General features: G+C 39.4%; 1 protein-coding gene across 3 annotated transcripts in view; it reads left to right on the forward strand.

Annotated features, from left to right (window-relative positions):
- Window positions 1–12,692: 12,692 nt before the first annotated feature.
- Window positions 12,693–20,834, forward strand: part of LOC120522863 (ankyrin repeat and SOCS box protein 9-like) — a 48,530-nt gene continuing 40,388 nt past the window's right edge. For all 3 annotated transcript variants that reach the window (XM_039743587.1, XM_039743590.1, XM_039743589.1), the window contains exons 1-2: window positions 12,693–12,982; window positions 19,467–19,546. In XM_039743587.1, coding sequence (XP_039599521.1) covers window positions 12,934–12,982; window positions 19,467–19,546 — 129 coding nt within the window. In that variant the 5' untranslated portion in view covers window positions 12,693–12,933. The remainder of the gene's footprint in view (window positions 12,983–19,466; window positions 19,547–20,834) is intronic.

Below are 20,834 nucleotides of genomic sequence, written 5' to 3' on the forward strand. Positions count from 1 at the left end.
GACTGGACTGGATCTTGAGTTTTCTCAAGTCCTTTTGAAGTCCAAGTGGAAGTCATTGCTGCTCATGTCCAATCTGAGTTGAAAGTCTTTTTTGTAGGGCTGGAAAACGATAATTTTTTTTTTTAATTGTGATTAATCATAGACATTGGTGATTAATTGTGTGATCAGTCACAAATGCAATCATGCTGTAATGCCATTGAAAAAAATACAGTTTATCATATAGTATAATCTATATCATAGTATATTTTACTACATGTTCAGTGTAGAAATGTATTACAAATAGAAAAATGAAAGTGCAGTTAATAACTGGTAAAATCCTTATTTTAATATAGTAGACTTCAATGAAGTAAAACAAATTTACAATTTAAATATATCTTGAATTAATAATAAAATTAAAAACTTCCTAGTCATTTTCAAACAAAAATTTCCAAAAGTATAATAATTTACTGAAACTTTCTACTTCCCTTAAAAACAGATATAACAAATTAGCTGCAATAAATCAAGTAACAATTCAGCTGTAACAATTACACTTTAACAAATCAGAAAAAAATATAAATAAAATAAAAATATATAAACCTAAGTAATTTCTTGTTACTGAGCCAGTTGCTTAGACAAACAGGCCGTCCACACTTTCAGCAGAGAGTGCAGTCCTTTTTTTCTCTACAAATGTGACTGGACAGTAAGAAAAGCCTCTCACATGGGACAGTCGAGGCAGGAGATGCCAAGTATTTTTGAATGCAATGTGTTCAACCCTCACCTGAATGCTTAGCCCACCACTGCAATGGACAGTCCTCCATATGAATAATGGGCTCTGCTTCGTAGTGATCCAAAGATGTGTTAGCAGTTTTGTTTTTGTCATCATCTCTGTCAGTTGCAAAGACCAAGATGGGCCCTTTAGTTTTAGGTGGTGTGACATCTGCTGTCTGGGTAGTTGTATTTTGCAGTGTTTCCTTTAAGCTCAGCCAAATCTCCTCACTCTCCGATTTCGGGAGGCATTTCAGATCTTTGAACTATGGTTAATGTGCTGTTACTATTTTCAGCCAGGACAAGTTCAGGGTGTCTTTTCTGTTTGACAGGTCAGTAGTGAAGCTTTCCTTAAATCTGATCATAGAACCTGGATCATCATCTGACACCTTCATCACACGCAGAAGATGATACAGGGCAGGCAAAATCATTGAGAAGGACACATCCTTTTCTTCCCCAAGCAAATCTGACTTGTTTGTAATGAAAGCATACAATGCATTCGATATGCACACATTCACTAGGATTTAAAAGTTTGGAACTGCTGAGAAATTTCTTAGTTTTTAAAAGAATTGATACCAAGGTGGTATTAAATCGATCTGAAATGACAATCAATACATTGACAGTTGTAATATTCTTTTTATGTCTTAAAATGTTTCTATTCACAGCAAATGGCAGGATATTTTAAAATGCAGAGGGAACCTTTCTGGTTCGTTATTCATTACACTCTTTGTAAGATTTGCATTTTGCCATCATCAAAGCAACCTCACACCATAACATGTCCTTTGTCCTACTTGGCAGAAGGCATCAATCACTCCTCTAGCATCCTTTTATTTGCTCTTCATCCATATATAGGACACTAGAGGAACAGAGGCTGAAAATGGGGCTTTGCATATGTGCATAAAAAATTAAAAATTATCCATCTCAAGAAGTAACAGTCAGCAAAATCGGTAATGTCTTAGTTCTATTTTTAAATCTATTCAGAGGTAGATAGATACAAAACTATAAATTCTTTCAAAAACAAAATTTTGTGATTCCAAACTTTTGAACAATAGTATATACTATATTAATAAAAACAGAAAAATAATTACCTTATCATTATGCAACTGAAATGTAGTAGCATTCATTTTATAAAATTGAACTAAGTTCCTAAAATGTAAATTGATAATAATTCTCACTAGATTTCTCTGGAATCTGACATCATTAATTTGGTAGGTTATGAAAATTAGAAGTTATCACTTGTAAGACTCTAGAGGTTTTTCAAACATCTCAATTTTGTCACATATTCCATCGGTCAGCTTTACTGAACGGTTTCTTTGGTGGGTGATGGTTGCTCGCATTGCATTCTTATTTCTTATTGTGTAATCATTGACAATGTAAAATTCCATCACATGGACACATCCTGAATGAGGGCTCCTCTTAGTTTGACTATATTAGCTGGACTACACTGGAATTGTCCAACTAACTTTCTACATTTTGCCAGCACACTATCAACTCCACAGTCCTGAAGAGCAATTATGATGGACCACTGTATACTGTGCAATGCACAGCATGTGGTCGTAGGGCATGAGTCTGGCTGCAGCCATCCTTTTGCATGGACAATTTTCCATGTATTTCCCACCACAATGTGTCATCAAAAATGTGTAGTACATTCCTCAGATAGATAGATAGATAGATTATTCACACACAGTATGGTGTAAACACACACCAGAATGACTTAAAAGGAAGAAGATTAAAAACAAAGAAAACATCTGATTTGGCAGCTACATTCACAGTAAGACATTATGAAGTGTTTCTTGACACGTTTGCTGAATAATTTGTTGGCTGAAAGTCATTGGTGTTAGTGTGTCAGGGAAAGGATGTGCAGCATTGTTCATAATGACATTCGGTTTTGTTTTAATTCCCTCCTTTGCTACGACTTCCAGGGGGTCAAGACTGTGTCCCATAACTGAGCCTACTCTTTTAATCAGGTTGTTTTTCGGTGTGTCTCCTGAAGTGATGTTTCCAGCCAAGCACACTGCAGCCATTACAGAGTTGTAGAAGGTATGAAGGATGTCACTACTCACATTAAAGGAACACAGTTCTCCCCTTTCTTATGTAGTTTTTTTTGTGTTACAAGACCAATCCAAACTGTCATTGATGCGGACCCCCAGCTCCTTGATGTTGCTAATGGTAAGGTGTAGAAACAAAGTTCCCCACCTGATTCCTATACTCTGTCTCATCCACCTTATAGAATTTCTGCAAGTGACATGACCTGGTGTTATATTTGTAGTCAGAGGTGTACAGAGTTAAGAGAAATGGAGACATGACTGTTCCTTGAGGTGCTCTAATGTTGCTCACAGCTTGTGGTCTTCCTGACAGATAGTCCATTATCCACAGGCTCATCCACCTGCATATTTCTGAGTTTACCCTTTATTAGGAATGGCTGGATGGTACTGAAGGCACTGGAGAAATCAAAAAACATAATCCTCACAGTGCTGCCACCTTTGTCAAAGTGAGAATGGGGCTTGTGGAGCAGCACCAGCCTCTGGGCATATCTTACCTCCACTTAGCTAGCGAATGAGAGAACTACTGAATGGATTTAGATAGGGCTTTTTTATATAATTTGCTTAAACATTCCAGTTGATTTTGTGACTTCTCTCATCGTACTAAGAATCATAGTTCACTTGCAGGAGCAAAATATCTGCATTGATCCAAGACAAAGGCTGCAGGCCGAGAAGAGGGGGAAGCGTGATGTCAGGAGTGGAGAGCCAGGCAGGGCCTTCCTCGCTGTCCCGTTTCACTTCTATGCGGGCGAAGCCATGAGGGACAGCTACTATACAGATATATATAGTATATACAGTAGTATATATATATAGTATAACAAATTATTATATAGGGTGGTCCAGATCTAATTATGCAACTTTTAATGCAGTGCAGGAAAACAATACAAGACAAAAGAATTGTTCTAAATATCTTGTAATAAATGAAAATGGATTTACATTCAATTAATTCACTGATTTCATTGCCATCTATCGGCAACAGAAATAATTTTTTGTGAATTCTCTATGTAATAAACTTAATAAATGATAGCGTAATGAGAATTGCATAATTAGATCTGGACCACCCTGTATAGTTATCAACCAGATTTTGAAATTATTCCTTGTTCATCTATTCATCTTCCAAAACATCTTATCCTGAGCAGGGTGGCAGGAAAGCCAGAGCATATCCCAGCAGGTATTGGGCACAAGACAGGAACAACACCTGCATAAGGTGCTTGTCCATCATAAACTTCAAATCCCAAACAAGTCAGAATTCTGTTTTTTACTTAATTTTATGCAATGTGAAAATTGCAACATTCAGGAATGATTAATGCAGGGACTGCCAACCTTTTTGCCCCAGTTAACCTGCAGGAATTTTTCTAAAGTAAATTTCTCCCCACCCTGTTTTAATAATTTGAGTTTATAGTACTTCTAAAATAATAAAACGATACTGGTTTTAATCTATCTATTTTAAATTCAAATAATAATAACAATAATACAAGCACATAATATGTTATTTCCTTTTAAACAACTAATGATGACCACAGGCCAGTATACCAGGAAGAAACACACTGAGCTGATGAGAAGACATCAGTCAGTGAGACTCTTGTTCTTGCTTTTCACCATCAACTTAGATATTCTTGGCTCAGGTGTTACAAGAGCAAGTCTCATGTTGTTTAATGTAACCTGTTCTTTTTCTGGTAACAATTTTGGTTAAATCTTTGTAGTTAAATCTTATTACCAGTGTTTCTGGCACGTCCTTTCTGCCTTGTTATAAATATTGGCACACAAAGAAGTTTGGTCTGGATCTTGAATCTTCTCAAGTCACATGATGGATCTCGACAGCCATTGCTGTTCAAGTCCAAGTCTGATTACAAGTCTTTTTCAATGTTATTGAGTCTGAAGTCATGAAAATAGTATAGTAGAATACAGCACAGTATGTTTATATAATATAGTTAAATATTATACAGTTATCTGTCTGATTTTGAAATTAGAGTGGCATTGTGCCACAGAGGTTGCTGTAAGGGGACTAGGATTGAGTCCTGGGTCTTTCCTCGCCTGTGTGGAGTTAGCATGTTCTCCCCATGTCTATGCTCGGGTTTCCTCCCACAGTTGAAAGTCGTGGAGGTTAGGTGGATTTGCTATACAAAATATGCACATAGTGAGAGTGTGTGTGTTCACCCTGCCCAGGGTTTGTTCCTACCTTGTGTCCTATACTTGCTGGGTTGGCTCTCGCCTCAACCTCATTCCTGCCTGCAACCTTGCTCAGGTTGAAGCAGGCTTAGACAAGGGTATGGTATGACATGGTATGGAATTTCTAAATTGTTTCTCATTCATTCATTACCAAACCCACATATCCGGAGCAAGGCTGCAGGGAAGGCAGAGCCTATCCCAGCAAGTATCAGGAGCAAGACTTAGACAGGCTGCTTGTCCTTTGCAAAGAGTAAACAAGCACAGGCCAATTCAGCAGCACCAATCCACATATCCTATATGTCTTTGGAAAGTGGGAGGAAACTGGAGCATCTGGAGGACACAAAAAGAGAACATGCAAACTCCATTCAAGGAGCACCCAGGACTCGAACCCTGGTCCCCATGTTACAAAGAAAAATTTTGATAATTTACTGCAAACACAAATCACACGTGTACTGGTGAGTACGTTGTAACTAGATGCATCACATCTGTATTTCTGGGGTGTGTGTTGTACTTTACCCTCCATTAAAATAAATTCCAAGTGGGTATGGCTTTATTCTCTGGGTCAGAGATGCCCAACTCAGTTCTGTTATGCCACAGTGGCACCAGAGTTTCTCAATCAAAAGGCAGATACTGGTTGTGGTTGAACCGCCTGGTTAATTGAATTCCATGTTTGGTGTAATTTCAATGATACATCAATAATAAACATTTTATGTATATTGCACCTTTAGTTTATTTTAGCTTCAGACTTACTCAGAATTGTTGTTGGAAGTACATAGTCATATATTTTATTCTGTTCAGCTTAATTTTGACCCTTTCTATAAAATTCATATAAAGCATTGCATGTGAGTGCCTGAAGAGAAGACCCTGGTGTGATTAGTAACGTATTCATTTGTACCTCTTAATGACACCGGGTTCTGTTCATCAGAAGCGGACGGTTCTTTAGCAGATGCACAATTGGCAATTGAATAATTATATTACCATGCTCACTATTTAAATTTACACTAACATTAGTTGTTATAAGTGGCGGCACGGTGGCGCAGTGGTAGCGCTGCTGCCTCGCAGTTAGGAGACCCGGGTTCGCTTCCCGGGTCCTCCCTGCGTGGAGTTTGCATGTTCTCCCCGTGTCTGCGTGGGTTTCCTCCCATAATCCAAAGACATGCAGGTTAGGTGGACTGGCGATTCTAAATTGGCCCGGGTGTGTTTGTGTGTGTCCTGTGGTGCGTTGGCACCCTGCCCAGGATTGGTTCCTGCCTTGTGCCCTGGGATTGGCTCCTGTGACCCTATATTCAGATTCAGTGGGTTAGAAAATGGATGGATGGATAGTTGTTATAAATGCAGAAATATATGAATGAGGAGTAAAAATGGGCAATACGTCTACATGAGAGACTGCTGGTTTCTACCTCTTTTAAAGTTAAATGATTCCATTCCAACCTAAAACACTTGATGTTTTTATAAACCTCCGTCACTAATGATATTGACATGAGAATTTTCCTTCAGCTGATTATATGCACAGTATTCTCTTTGGGCTAATATAATACTTTTTCACATTTTTTTATTGGTTGATGGTTTTTCCATTTGACGGTCAGTGGAGTGCTCCCCCAGATACGGTCCTCTTCAAAGTGCCCTTGGATCAAATAGATTTTTGCAGAAGAATTAATCCAAATCACCAGGGCAGTAGATCAAAGAGTCAGGATTCAAGTCAGTGAAGTCCAGGCAGTTCCTAATTGGAGGCAAATTCCTGCATTTATTTGAAATCCTAATTTAATTGGAAAGCTTTTTTTTTCTACTTGAAAGAACTACTTAGTATTTTTTTTATCTTCTGGTGAGTACTTTGGAAAAACTGTTTATTTAACCAAGAGGTGTTTGTGCTTGTAATATTTAGTCATTTATTAATTATTTGTTTAATTTCTTTTGTATTTTTGGTCAGATATCAATTTACAGTGTTCCCATGTGTTTGAGAGTTTTGAGTAGTGACGGTGTACTTTACTGATGATTTACAACTGCATGTACTCCCAGTGTTTTAATGGGTCTCATTCAGGGATTACAGTTCACTGCTGCAGTCCCAGGACTTGTTCTTAGATGGACTGCTGACTCTTCATGGGCCAGATGTGAGTTATCGTGAGCGTGTGCTTGAGTCTGCTCTACAAAGAACTGCCAGTGCAGGCCAGGTGAACAATGGGGAGAAAAACAACCAAGATGTTAGGAAGTGGTCTACCCTCCTTCTTCTGTTAGTTTGGAGAATTAACACTATTTAAATGAAGATCCTGTCAAAGCTGCACTATCTATTTTAGAGCATCTCAATACACATTAACCGATTTTTTTTTTAAAGTTGGATTCAGTTGTAACATCTTTTGCGTGAAATTCAAAAATGCATCAAAAAGTAGACCTCTCAGAGATCTAATGCAGAAGGATGACGCTACATAAAGTTTAGATTTACTACTGGCCTGCGAATATTAATTCAATAAAATGTGTGCAATGGAAAAGAAATCCTGTTCTAAAACTTCTTTGTACACTTTGCTCCATGCTCCACTAATTATCATCAGCAGTGACGAGCAAACTCCACGGTGTTCGCTTCACCTTGAGTTCAGAGAAATCGTCCGCTAAACTCGGAGAAATGCATAGAAGGCAGTGGGGAAGGACTAACTGAACTATCATAATGGCGCAGTCATCTTCAAAGTGTCCCTGAGGTTACTATCTGCATAGCCTTTGCACATTCTTGATGTGTCCATATTGAGATTTCACCAATAGCTTTGTTTTTCCTTCTTCTACTGAATTTGCATTCTCTTCAGTGTCCTGGTGTTACATCCAGGGTTACTTGAAGCGAATCTTACTGTAAGGAGTAAAATAGATTCACAAATGAATGGATGAATTAATCAATCCCATTACTACAGTAGGTAATAGCTTTAAAATATATACCCTATTTATTTCTGAAAATTACCTTAATTTTAGCAGGATGGTGGCGCAGTGGTAGCGATGCTGCCTCACAGTCAGGAGACCTGGGTTTGCAAGTTTTCCCCGTGTCTGCGTGGGTTTCCTCCCACAGTCGAAAGACATACAGGTTAGGTGCATTGGCAGTCCTAAATTGCCCCTAGTGTGTGTGTGTGCCCTGTGGTGGGCTGGCACCCTGCCCGGGATTTGGTCCTGCCTTGTGCCCTGTGCAGGCTGGGATTGGCTCCAGCTGACCCCTGTGACCCTGTGTTAGGATATAGCGGGTTGGACAATGACTGACTGACTGATCTTAATATTGTAACTTTGTCCACTTAATGCTGATCCCTATGTTAGGTGTCTTAGAAATTTATACAGTGGTTACTGTGTAAGCAGACACTTTGTCATGCTATAATTTTAACATAATCACCTTCATATAATATTATAGTAAATATATAATTCAACTTCTATGTGCCTGCTTAGGTCGAAGACATCCTCATAGTATTTAGGACAATTTAATATATATCATTTTATTCAATTAATAGTTTTTCTACTGTATGTTAAGGATCTTTTTTTCTGTGGTTTAAATTTTATTTTGACCTGAACTGAAAAAGTTAATTTTTATTAACATCTTTATTTGTGGTTTATGCGATGCTCAAGTAGCATCACATGACCAATTCAGTTGCATTTTTAATATCAACTAACGCTATGAGTATGGCAGTTTTGGTATCCTTCCTTAACCATTGATAGATTTTCTCGACTAGTCTCTCAAAGTATTAGCATCAGTTATCGTTCAATTCAGGCAGGTCATAGTGTGTTCTTTGACTTCGATTCTTACTATGCCCTTCATTTTTGGTTACTCGTGTATCTTGCCTTTACAGTTATGACCTCTGCCTTTTCATTGACTTTGGTTCTGGTGTACGGTTTGCCATCTCCTGGTTTATTTTTGAAGAAAAGATGGTAACAAGCTCTCGAAAAAAGGACATGACATGCTGTTTGTAGCTGGTGATTTTTTTATTTTCCTATGCAGCACTGGTGCAGTCTTCACACTTCTGGTAAAGCCACAAGATTTGAGCTCATCCCATTTCTTTCTTTCTTTCTTTCTTTCTTTCTTTCTTTCTTTCTTTCTTTCTTTCTTTCTTTCTTTCAGATTTATTGCTCTAGCTTTTCTTTTCTTTTTAACACTTGCTCTGTAGCGCTTACTCTCCAGTTGGCTCTTCTCCATTCCAGACATACTGTACCTGCTCATGTCATCGGTGGGCACACAGAAGGCACCAGTGTTGTCCTCCTAATTCTGGCTGGCACATTACTCTAACAATACAGTGGAATGTCGGCTTTAGCAGTTTCACTTTTGCACAGGGCAAACTAAAATATATGGTTATGGTAAGAGTGTACAGATCATTGTTTTCTGTGGTGGGTAATAAGTGTGCAATAATTTGATTTGCTCGTCAGAACTTTAACATTGCCCACTTTTAATGTGAGAACTGTATCTTACATTCTAAAATCATTTAGTATAATTATCAACAGACCTGGAGGTCAGCAAAAGCTCATGGTTTTGTGGTCCCTGTTCTTCTCTCTTTTCATGAGGAGTCCAGAAATGTGTGCTGTACAGCACGAGTCCAGGAGGGGCTGCAATGTTTCCAGGAATGACCCAAGAGGGGAAAAAGAGAGAAATAGTCAGCTGCCTCTCGGTCATATGCCATAAAATGGTTCGGTTTTCATATTAAATTGGAGTCCCCTCATTCCATTTGACCTGCCTGTTAAGGTACCCAATTCTTTAAAAGATGTCCATCTGGAAATGGAGGGATGAAGAAGTGCATTGAAATATTTTACTTTTGGGTAGACTTATACTGTACTTATACTGTACTTGGTGTTAAGATGAATTAGTTTACTGTGGGTGATGGACCCCGTCAAGGCTGTGTTTTGTTACCACTCATGTTTGAGATTTTCATGAACAGGATATCAAGGCGCAGCTGAGGGTGTGAGGGAGTCCAGTTTAGGAGACTAGGTGGAGCATCGTTGCTTAACGCAGTTGATGTCATCTTCTTTGCCTTACCTGACTGTGACCTTCGGCATGCACTCGAGTAATTTGCTGCCAAGTTTGAAGTTGCTGGGATGAGGATCAGCCCCTCCAAGTCTAAGGTCATGGTTCTCACTCACAAAAGAGTGGGTTGTACTCTCCAGGTACCCTTAGCAGGGGATATCAAGTTTCTTGAGTGATGGAAAAAGGGAATGTGAGATTAATAAGCAGAAAGGAGAGGTGGCAGCCATTTTGTGGGTACTCTACCTGTCCATAGTGGTGAAGTGCTAAACTTAAAAGAAGTGGTGAGGCGGCCTTCTGCTGCTATGCACCTAAAATCTGGAATAGCCTGCCGATAGGAATTCGCCAGGCAAATACAGTAGAGCAATTTAAAACACTGCTGAAAACGCATTACTTTAACATGGCCTTTTTATAACTTCACTTTAACATAATCCTGATACTCTGTATGTTCAATTCTTCATAATAACTATTCATGGTGGCTCTAAAATCCGTACTGACCCCTACTCTCTCTTCTGTTTCTTTTTCCGGTTTCTTTGTGGTGGCGGCCTGCGCCACCACCACCTACTCAAAGCATCATGATGCTCCAACAATGATGGACTGAAAGCCAGAAGTCTACGTGACCATCATCATCAGGTCCTTCCATGAAAATATGATGATTTATGTTAGGTAGAATGCCCAGAGGGGACTGGGCGGTCTCTTGGTCCGGAACCCCTACAGATTTTATTTTTTTCTCCAGCTTTTGGAGTTTTTTTTGTTTTTCTGTCCACCCTGGCCATCGGACCCTACTCTTATTCTATGTTAATTAATGTTGACTTATGTTTATCTTTTATTGTGTCTTCTATTACTCTATTCATTTTGTAAAGCACTTTGAGCTACATTTTTTTTTGTATGAATATGTGCTATATAAATAAATGTTGATTGATTGATTGATTGAAGTGGGAGCTGAGTTTAAAAGCAGAACTCTTGGTTTACTTGTCCATCTACATCTCAGTCCTCACCTACGGTCGTGACATGTGGGCTATGACTGAAAGAATGAGTTAAAGTCACCACTCCTCCCGATTGAGAGCCAGTTGAGGTTAGGGTGGCTCCCCCTTAGAGCTTCTCTGGGCACGTCCCACTGGGTAGAGACCCTGTGGCACACCCTGGACATCCTGAAGGGATTATATCCCTTGCATGGCTTGGGAATGTCTGGAATCTACAGGTGGGGACTGAGATGTCTGGGTTGACCTGCTGGGCCTGCTGCCACCGTTACCCTCACCTGGTTAAGGAGATATGATGAGAGATGGGATAAAAACAACCAGCAGGTCTGATTTTAACAAATTCCATTCTTGGTTGGTTGCACACACCCTAGTGGTTAGTGTTACATGACTCAATCAGTGCATTTTAATCTAAACTTTCCAGCCATCGTACAAGGGATGTTCAAAATGTTTCTTTACTTTTCTAAATTCTATTTCTTAAGAATTTCAAAAACAAATGACATCACTTTTCTACATAGTCAGCTTCCTTTGCGATGCAATTTTCCTTGCATCGTACCAACTCTTTAATGCCATCAGCAGAAAATGTTTTTGGTTAAATGTTTAGCTACTGATGCACTGCTGCTTTCACATCATCATCACATGAAAATCTGGTCATGGCTGTAGCTGGATGTCCAGAGAGCTCGGCATCCGTCACACTAGTACAGCCATTTTTGAACATTTCAATCCAGTCATAGATGACTGTACAAGAGAGAACTTTATCCCCATACTGAGCACACATGTGGAGATGAATTTGTGCTCCCGGCACACCTTCTGCCCACAAAAAGAGTATGGCAGAATGCTGTTCCTCTGTGGTGCAATTTATAAGTTTCGCAGCCATCTTCACCACAGGGTGACAACTCTAAACTACAAGGGCAGCCGGCTTGCCTGACAGAACAAGTCACATGACACTCTCTGACATGACCAATTCCTAGACCTCCCACCTTCACCGTTCCCACTGAAAATATAAAAGTGCGGAAACTTTTTGAACGTCCCTCGTTTTTGTTCATGTCTTCATTTATTCCACTTAGTGCAGTTCTGGTTCATGAAGGCTGAGGCCTATTGTAGAAGCTTAGGGTCATCAAGGGTGAGCCAACAACCTAAACCTTAATATTTAAAATTTAAAGTGCTAATGGCAGATCTTTATCGTTAAAAAAAACAAAAAAAATAAATAAATAATTTTGTGTGTGTTTTCATGGTGCATGGAAAAGAGATAAGGCAGGGTAGTAGCCATTCTGGCCTTGGTTGAACTTTATGTAGCCTTGATTCACTTTGTTGCATCTTTTGAGGTTACTTCTTTGATTGCTAGAAATTGATTTACAGTCTTAACTGAAATGTTGCCATTAGGAACACCAAGTTTTGCGTGGATATTCTGTTCTGCTCTGCTTTTTCTGGCTTGATTTAATGCATTGCACACAGGCACATTATATGAGGAGAGTTCGCTTATAGCTATAATAAACGACGAGAAAAAATGTTGTTAAAATGTTGTTTTAATTGACTTGTTTTGGGCCTGTATGCTCAGTCAGGCCTTATTGGCAAATTCCACTAGCGGTGTCAGATTACTGTAGCAAGCTCCAAGTATTATGTGCTCAAGCCAACAAAAGGTTTTTTTGTTCAATGCTATTCCCCCTAGGCATAAGAAAGATGTTTTACAGGATCTTTGCAAACCACACACAACAAACCTCAACTTCCTGCAAAATGTGGACAACTTCAAAGAGAAAGGAAATGACATCACCCTGAGTGCTCAGAGTCGCAAGAGAAAACAGAACTGGGACTGGGCGGGGGCAGCAGCCTCTGCTGTTGACATAGAGGTTTGCCATCTATTTGGATGGCGGCATTCCGTCTGCATTTTGAACGTACTGGCTCAGCCATTCAATAAATTTTTAACTCTGTGAGATCACATAATGCATAATTAGAAGTCACCTACCTGCCACAGTACCTCCAAGCTTCAGAGAAGCTGCAAAGAGCAAAGTAAGGAGACGTCAGGCAGCCCCAGGGCATGGAAGCCCCGGAAGTGGGTAGCTACTTTTCCAACTCATTCTTTGGTGGTAAGTGTCAATTTACTCAATATTCTGGAGCGTGACTGTGCCGGAAGAAAAAGCAAAAGTTAGTGGCATTTTGCGTAGCAGCTAAGAACATCAATTGCATTGTATATGAAGTGAATAAATAATATTTATGCTGTAACACTACTGGTGCTATTATTATCATTACTTATTATTTGGCTGGCACTTTTATCAAAGGTGACTTATAGCACTTGAGAGATACAATTGGTTACATTTCTTTTGTTTTACAATTGAAGCACACAGTATCACAGTGTAATACTGTACATGCTTTACGTTTTTGATAGTTTTATTATAAAAGGAATTAAAGGTATTTTGAAAATAAAGCTCATGTATTCTTTGTTCAGATAGAAATACAGAACCTGCTTTACAAATATGCTTGATGTGTTCATATTAAATAGTTGGCACCATATGTATAGACGGCAATGTCCACGTTCAGACATTGTCAGTGTGGAGTTTGCAAGTTTTTCCAATGTTTATGTGTGCTTTTCCTTCAAGAATGGTAGTTCTCTTCCCGCATCCCTGAAGGCGTGCCAGTTTGGTTGATCAGTGATTCCAGATTAGCTCTTGTGTGAGTGGGCACTGCAATAGACTGGCATCCTGCCTTGTGCTCAGAGCTATCAGGAGAGGCTCTGGCCCTCCATGACTTTGGTTAAGCTAATATTATGGCATGTTTATATTAAATACAGTTCATGAATCTATCTATCTAAATGCTTTAAAGTGTGCTGTAGTAGTTGAAGTTGTGAGTTCAAATCCTGCTTCTGACCCTGAGGACCATGAGCAAGTCCCTTTAACTACTTGAATTCCAGTTAGAAAAAGAAAATTATTGAATTGTATCTCTCCGATGTTGTGATTTGCCTCGGATAACGGTGTCAGCCAAATAATAATAAGAAATAATAATATTTAATACTTTTTAAAATAATTTTGCAAACCATATTGCCATGCTGTCTATCTATCTATCTATCTATCTATCTATCTATCTATCTATTTATCTATCTATCTCTCTCTGTATCTTTTGTGGGCAGCAGCCCGGACACAGACAGGCGGACACCGGTAGTTCACCCAACACACATTTATTATACATTATTTATAGTTCCAAAGCACATACACAATCCCAGTGCTTCCCCAACGTCCAGGCCCTTAAAATGCCTCTCCTTCTCAGGTCCACCTCCACTCCTCTCCTCCCGAGCTCTGTCTCTCTTCCTCCCGACTCCAGCCGAGGGAGGCGGCCCGTTTTATGCTCATCCGGATGAACTCCAGGTGCCTCCCGATTACCCTCCGCTGGCCTCCTAGGTGTGGCAGAAGCACTTCGGGTGTCCCTGGTCTTCTTTCCCCCAGCACTTCCGCCACACCTGGCACTCGGGCATCTGGGCACCCCCTGGCGGTGACCACGGGCCCCTATAGGGTTGAGCTTCTAAGTTCTGTTCCCGTGGTCCCCAAAGCCACCAGGGCGGTTGTCCCCTCGTGATCTGGAGGAGGCGTACGCCCTCCTCCGGTCCTTCCATGACATCCCGGCTGGGTGCCACCCCCAGCTGCTTGCCACACTATCTATCTATCTATCATTAAATATGTGAATGTATACATTTTTACAGTTTATTCTTTGCTTTCTATGACCCATGACTGATGAGAGGATATGAAAGTGAATGGCAGTATAAAATATACAGAGTTCAATCATCTAGAACAGAAAACAAAAATACTTTGCAATGAAGTTATAGCCATTCATCTCTCTATCCATTTTATTAACTCACATTTTATTGAAATGTCACCAGATATATGAAAAGAAATAACTTCAATGAATTATAAAGATAAATTATGTGAGGTATATTTTCAGAAGACACTTCCACTGGCGGATCACATTTCCTACTACGTCACGATCCATCCATTGATTCATTCTCTCATTAGTGAGCCTGCTTAATCCATCTCAGGGTCACAGGGGGACTGAGCCTATGCTAGCAGCTTTGGGCACAAGGCCGGACCCAGTTCTGGACCAAATGCCAATCTATTGCTGTGTTCTCTTACACAAATATGTCCATGTGAGAATTTAGAGCTGCTCGTGAAGCTACCGTGCATTTTCTTTCCTTAGAAATGGTGGAAGGATGTGCAAACACAAGCCAGGATTTGAACCCAGGACTCTACTGGTCTGAGGTTGCCATTGCAATCATCGCACTGCTTCAAAATCAAGAGCAGTGTTAAGATCTGTTTTAGAAGTCAGACATCTTAAAGCAGGAAACTAGGAAAGGCAGAGAGCTGCTGATCTGCTTTTGCACATGACTGTCAGGCTTGCAACCTTTAAAGGCACTTAAGCTGGTTTAAAGAGAAGCACATGATTTCCCTGTATACTCATTCATTATTTAGCATCTCTCTATTTGAATTATTCCATTGTTGTTTCAAATTTGTGGTGAATAGTTCTGGGTGTGTTCACCCACACTGATTCAAATTATAAATTGTGCAAAATCTGCTTCATCTTTTACAGTGATCAGGCATTGTATCAGCAGTACTATTACTTAATATTGTGTAGAGCAACATGGCAACGCAAAATAATGAATATACACAAACCTGTTAAAAGCTGCCATGTTTTATATACTGTACTGTCATCTATTAAAAATGCCCACACATAATAGAACACAATTGCTTAAAAAGTTATTATAGTAACCACAAAAAGAATAATATGCATACATATCATGGTCGTATATTCAAATCCAGCTAGCACAAATTAGAACATAAGACATCTGACAAACAAGAGGAGACCATTCAGTCCATTAAGCCCGTTTGTTTAGCTAATAGCTAAGCTCTCCCAGTAGAATTACGTGGATTTTCTATTGTGCGTCAAGACACCTTAAATATTAACAAGGTGGTCACTAATTTAACTCAAGACCCCAGTGTTCATGAGACTTTGGACATCTTAAAAGGGTGGAAACAAAGCACCGTTTATAGTTTGAAAACCATGAGCTGTAACGACAGATTCATACAGTAGGCTTCTTGTAATTGTGAGATGAATAATAGCATTGTTTTAAAATACTTCTCTTTGCGTCATGAAGTGGTAGTAGCATTAGTGCTGTCAAGGGAAAGAGCACAGTCAGAGTCTAACTGGCATGTCTGACCACCATGAAACACATTGCTACTCTCCAGCTCCGTGATAAATAAAAATTTTTTGAAATACAGAACATCACCGTTACAGCATAACCGATGGATGTTCATTGTGAATGATGAAAGTCTGGTCATCCCTTGGTGAGACTGTGTATCTGAGCTAGGTGTGGTCCTCGTATTCCTCCAATAGTAGCATTAGACACTATGACTGTAGAGAAGCATAATTACAGGCTGACGTGTCCAGAAGTTTAAACCATTCAGCAATGTTTTTTGACAAGCACCTTTGTCAAGACAGCCACATAAGTACAGGACGGGAAATATCATTTAGGGGACCGCTCACGTATTCATGTGGTCCATCAGTGGGCCTTGGAGTAATAAAGGTTAAGAACCACTGCTGTGAGTGACAGAAAGAACTGAAATGTGTGTTTGCACAGGAACTGCCTGTAAGCACTGCAAATGGAGTGACGTCAACTGGTTTCTGTATCTCCCACCCTGTCCTTCCCATCGGTGCAGCACTGCCACTACATCCATCTGTCCATCTGTCCGTGTTCAGAACCAGCTTATTCCAGAGTCTATCCGGACACCATCTGGCATTAAGGAGGAATCAATCCTGGATGGGATTCAATCAGACAGTGACACCCAGTCAGCAGGTGTCAAAGAATGTAATGGACATTAGAAAACAACAACTTTTATTTTTATAATCATTTTCTGACAAAATGTGCAGATCAAAGAGTTTTACAATTATAAAGAAAAAATGAATTAAATACATAATAAATAAAAAATATAATAAATGGAAGGTAGATAAGCAAACAAAATGACAGAGTTCTTGTGCATGTATTATATATTAGTCAGTCAGTCAGTCATTATCCAACCTGCTATATTTGAACACAGGGTCATGGGGGTCTACTGGAGCCAATCCCACCCAACACAGGAACAAATCCACGGACAAAGCGCCAGCCCACCGCAGTATTATATATTACTGTTAACTAAACCTATTTAATGGTTGTAACAGTTAAGTCTGATGCTACAGTATGGTCACACGGCCAAGGAGGAGAGAAAAAAGGAAACTCCAGCTGACAAGATACTGGAGAAAACAAACCTTCAGGGGTTCCAAGGCCAAAAGACCACCCAAGACCCTACATGAATGTCTTCATTATGGGCGCCCCCTACACCTGGATTGATACTGACCTACTTTTAAATTCTGGGTTTCTGTGTCATCTTACTCTCTGTGTGGATGTGAGCTCAATACACAAAGGGTTTCGCTCAGCTCTCTCAATACTTGCGTAAATGTTAATCTAACAATAATACAGAAACCTGAATATATGTTTGCATGTTTGGCTAGTATTCAAATCCATATTGTTGAAACTGTCTTTGCCAGCTGAGACCTTGTTATTTAGGACATTATGATGAAGTCTCTGTTGTGTTCCTTGAACCATTAATGGATACTCCTGTCCTTGAGGCATTAAGACTTAACCTGCTTATGAAGCACATTGGCAGACAGCTTCCCTGCTGCACTTCATAACAGGGCACACCTGACCGGGGTACCATGTCCTTTATGCCAGGATGAAACACCAAACTGGACTTTTGAGGTTGCTCTTTTATTCTGGTTGCTCAGACCAGAACATTTTTTATTCCTCAAGCTGTTGTATTCCTTAATCTTTTGAAGTCATACCTTCTTGTTTTTCATTGGCAGGAAGAAAACAACTTAGGGGTGGCTGCTGCCATATCCCATCTGTAACGAGATATGAGGAGTTATACATTCTGATTCCATCTAACCAGTCTGTCAGCTCACTGGCTCTGAAAAAGGAGCCAGTTATGTGAGAAGGACTGTAAAGTTCTCAAATTAAATTCAGTTTATTCTTATTAAGCACACTTGCACTTATGAGCCCAGCACCTATACCATAATTACAAATTTAATGTGAAAAAAATGCATCATAACAATAAAACAGTGCTAAAGCATAAACAAGTCATTCAAAATACACAAACGTTTACAGGATATATCAGTAGTGAAAGTAATAATTACTACTGTCCTGAATACAGAGTACAGCTAAGTTCTTATGGCAAGTCCAACAAACATGCAGCACATAACACCTCCCGCATCATAATAAACAGGAATGCATTAAAACATTCAAATATATCACTTTATTTTAAATACAAATCAGCAGAACCCGGCTTGCATTAGATGGACACATTCAGGGCACTTTTCATTCTCTTTTTAAAACACGGTGGCAGCAGTAGTTTCAACTGATTGCCATATTTTAGAGTAAGAAACTGTCCTTTTCCTAGATGTAGCAGCTAACTGTTCATCTTCAGAAAGTTAGAATGATTTCATTAACATGGACACAATATTAATAATGTCTTAAAGTACATTCAAAAAATGAATTCATGTTAGGGTCCTGCGGTGGGCTGGCGCCCTGCCTGCCGTTTGTTTCCTCCCTTGCGCCCTGTGCTGGCTGGGATTGGCTCCAGCAGACCCCCGTGACCCTGTAATTAGGATATAGTAGATTGGATAATGGATGGATGGATGTTAGGGTCACAAGGAAAAAAATAGTTCAACCTTTTTACTCAGAAATAGGTTTTTTTATTATTCCGACTGTTTTTGACCTTGTGTATTGCTGTTTAATGAATTAATCCTCAGTCATGTATTGTTTATTTGCTACAGTGATTATTTCAAGGTTCTTTCCCTTTCGTCTTTGTAAAACATATCAGCACCTACAGGTTATATGCTTGTAGCCCAGACTGCCCATTTTGTTAAATTTATTATGACTGGCTAATCAAATTCTTCTCTTAATGAGAGTTATTACTCAGGCACAAATCATAGAACTGGATTATTAATTAAGTGTGGTAAGGTGCCTAAAGAAAGGTCAGCAGAACCAAGTAACGTCACATGAGAACATGAGAGAAAATGTTTATGCTGTATTTTACAGGGACCTTCAGTACACATTGGCATATTTTATCAGCTAAATCCTGAAATAGAAAGACAAATAGTGTGATAAAGTAGAAACAAACAGAAAACGTACAAAAACAATAGGCCATTCAAACACCACCAGGAAGTTGAGCTGACCCCATCTTGTTCAGCGTCTAGGACATGAGAGGCTACCTTTCATGGTCATTCCTTCTTAATAATTTCTGCAATAAAAAACACTAAAGGAGGCCGCAGTTTGATTTCTGAACATTTTAAATCTTTATGTACTACCCTAGAAAGCTAAAACTCCCTCTGCTAAATATTATTATCCATTATTTTCATTGTAATAGACTTGTAGAAATCACTTTAATTATTTTTTAAATCAAATTACCAGTTTCTTAATTTTGTAAACTGGAGGCCTTGTCATTGATTTCCAAGTAAAAGTTCATTTTAATGTATTTTTTTTTTCCTCATGTAAAGATGAATCCTCTGACTGGTCACCAGTTCATGATGCTGCCAGCCATGGACGGCTCCTTGCATTGCGCAAATTGATTGCCCAGGTATGTTGCTACTTTTTCTTTTATGATTATTATAAAAGCAAGAAACTCATTTTGAATATATGGTAAGCTAGGGGGCTTCTCCCCATACTCGCTTTGCTCACCAAACCCCCTTGCCTGCGTTGCGCGCCAGCAACTTCGCATCTCAGCCGCTCACGTAAGTGGATTTCACTTTCACCAAAGCAATAAATCTTTTAATTCTCGCGGATAGACCTCTTCATTGGGAAGAAACACTACTTGTCCCTGATGGCAACACAAATTAGACAATTTAGTTTAACCCCTTGTTGCCGATTGTCGCAAAATTACTACAAACCGCTTCCAGCCTGAATGCAGCCGAGGTGGCGTATGTATCCTGTCAATGCCAGTCGATACGTATTCTATATGTACCAAGGATCATATTGGAAGCACTGGTTACGCCATCTAGTAGTCACAGTGGAAACTACATCCACCTGATGGAAGCGAAGTGTTGGTGTGGCCGTGGACGTGGATTTTGGCAGCTAATTTCGAGAAATTGTTCAAATTTGAGGAAAGTTGTGCTAAGATAAAAATACATGCCAGGTTTGTTCGCTTGTGTGCTATATTCAAATTAACAATCTCCCCTTAATTTAGCATTTGCTTAACAGCAAAAACACACTTTTCTTTTTTTATATAATTGTAAATAAATTTAGGCAACAACAACAATTTAGGCCAAACATTATTGACATACTTCTGTCATCTCACCTATGTCCATATATTCAATCTCTTTTCACTTTTACCTTTTCATCAACATCGCATTGGATTTTGATTCTGCGTTTGGAATTACATCGTGACAACGCAACGTATAACTGCCCGTGAGTGAATATCGTTTCTTTCTCTCTACGCGAACTGTGTCTGACAATAGCATTCACACAAATAAGAAATGATTGAGGCGTGTGTGTGGTTATGTGGGCAGGACTTTTCAAAATCTCTTTGCATAAAGTCTTGTCTCGCGGGGCTTGACATTTTCTCTCACAGGATTTCACTTTCACCAAACAACAAATCTTTTAATTCTCGCGGATACGCCTCTTCATTGGGGAGAAACACTACTTTTTTTCCCTGATGGCAACACGAATTAGACGATCTACAAGTCCCTGCATTAAAGTTTACATCCAATCAATATATTCAATCTCTTTTCACTGTTCCATTATTTCACTAAGTAATAATTTCCGTTTGTTTGCGTCAATGCAATCTTTGCTATCATTTTTTTGAGTCTTTCGAATTTTTGTACTTCCATTATCTCTAACCTGCTCTGCATGTGTATCGCAACAAAGTT

This window comes from Polypterus senegalus, chromosome 2 (genome assembly GCF_016835505.1).
Source record: "Polypterus senegalus isolate Bchr_013 chromosome 2, ASM1683550v1, whole genome shotgun sequence".
Lineage (NCBI taxonomy): Eukaryota > Metazoa > Chordata > Cladistia > Polypteriformes > Polypteridae > Polypterus > Polypterus senegalus.